This window comes from Teleopsis dalmanni, chromosome 2, assembly GCF_002237135.1.
Source record: "Teleopsis dalmanni isolate 2A chromosome 2, ASM223713v2, whole genome shotgun sequence".
Classification (NCBI taxonomy): domain Eukaryota; kingdom Metazoa; phylum Arthropoda; class Insecta; order Diptera; family Diopsidae; genus Teleopsis; species Teleopsis dalmanni.
Genome location: NC_051847.1, coordinates 244523219 through 244524622, shown reverse-complemented (window position 1 = coordinate 244524622; position 1404 = coordinate 244523219). Strand labels below are relative to the sequence as shown.

Sequence of the window (1404 nt, the reverse complement as noted above, 5' to 3'; positions counted from 1 at the left end):
AGACTTCACTCCTCAATGCTTGCCAACATTTGCAATACCATAGTAGAAGGGCTGGTTTCACCAATTAGTGTCTCTAGATTTTGTCTAGTATCAACGAATCCTATACAGTCTCTAATTATATGGTCGGGACTCTCAATTTTATCCGGACAAAATTGGCAGTACGGGTTACTTGCCAGCCCGAACCGGTATATGTATTCACGGAAGCAGCCATGCCTCTTAAGGAACTGAGTTAATTGAAATCCCAAGTCTCCAGATCATCGGTTAATCCAAACTTTTATATTTGGAATTAACGAACGCGTCCATCTTGATTTTTGGGAATGGTTTCACCTATGTTGCCATTCATTAAGGTATTTGTCTCTTATTTCTAGATAAGAATCTGACAAAGATTGCTCAGTTTCAGTCATTCGTAGACGAGAACATAGGAAAATACTGTCTGTGGCCAAGAGTGCTTCAAGGTCTATTGGCATACGTCCAGCCAATACTCCCGCAGCTTCGTCCGATACTGTATGGTAAGCACGGCAGATGCGTAAGTTTGACAATCTATGTGCACTTTTCGTTACGCGTGAATACGACTTTCTGGTTGTAGCATGCGCCCACACAGGAGTAGCATATAGCATCACCGACTTGGATACTGATGCTAAAAGAACTCTAGCGGTGTCGTTGGGGCCTCCTATGTCTGGCATTAACCGGGATAATGTGTTGCAAGTACGTGCGCCTTTTTCTCCCGATTGCTTTAGGTGAGTTTTGAAACTCAACCTACTATCTAGGGTAACACCGAGATACGTAAGTTGGGGGCTAGATTGTACTGTATTGTATTGCAACCACGATTTAGCTGCTACAATAGTAGCATTGCAATTCCTAGCCACTTGGTCTACTACTATTGCAATCTCGTCTGCATACCCAACTAAGTTCACTACGTCCGGCTTTTCAATTCGAAGGATACCATCGTACATGATATTCCATAGAATTGGCTCCAGAACTGATTCCAAGGGAACCACTCCCGTAACCTTATATGTTTTGGGTCCGAATTCTGTATCATATAAAAGTAATCTGTCTTTAAAATATGATGTAATTATTTTTAAAAGATAATCTGGCACTCTTATTTTCATCAGTGCATTTAAGATACTACTCCATTCAGCAGAGTTGAAAGCATTTTTAACATCTAAAGTCACCACCGCGCAGTACTTTTTGGTACCACCTAGCCACCTTAAGCCCTGAATTTTTCTAATCTAGAACATATATTTCTTTCTAGAACTTTACCTGCAGTGTCCAGTAAGCATGAAGGTCTGTAAAGACGATGGTAGTTTTAAGGGCTTATTACCTTTAGGAATTAGCACCAATCTTTGCTTTTTCCAACACAAAGGAAAAATTACTTTTTGTAGGCAGCTTCAACAGCTGCCTTCA

General features: G+C 40.8%; 1 protein-coding gene across 1 annotated transcript; it reads right to left on the bottom strand.

The window, feature by feature from the left end:
- Window positions 1-323: 323 nt before the first annotated feature.
- On the bottom strand, window positions 324-953 carry LOC119677238. The gene has a single exon (XM_038088509.1). It carries the CDS (start codon window positions 951-953, stop codon window positions 324-326), a length of 630 nt encoding a protein of 209 aa, XP_037944437.1.
- Between the last annotated feature and the right edge of the window lie 451 nt (window positions 954-1404).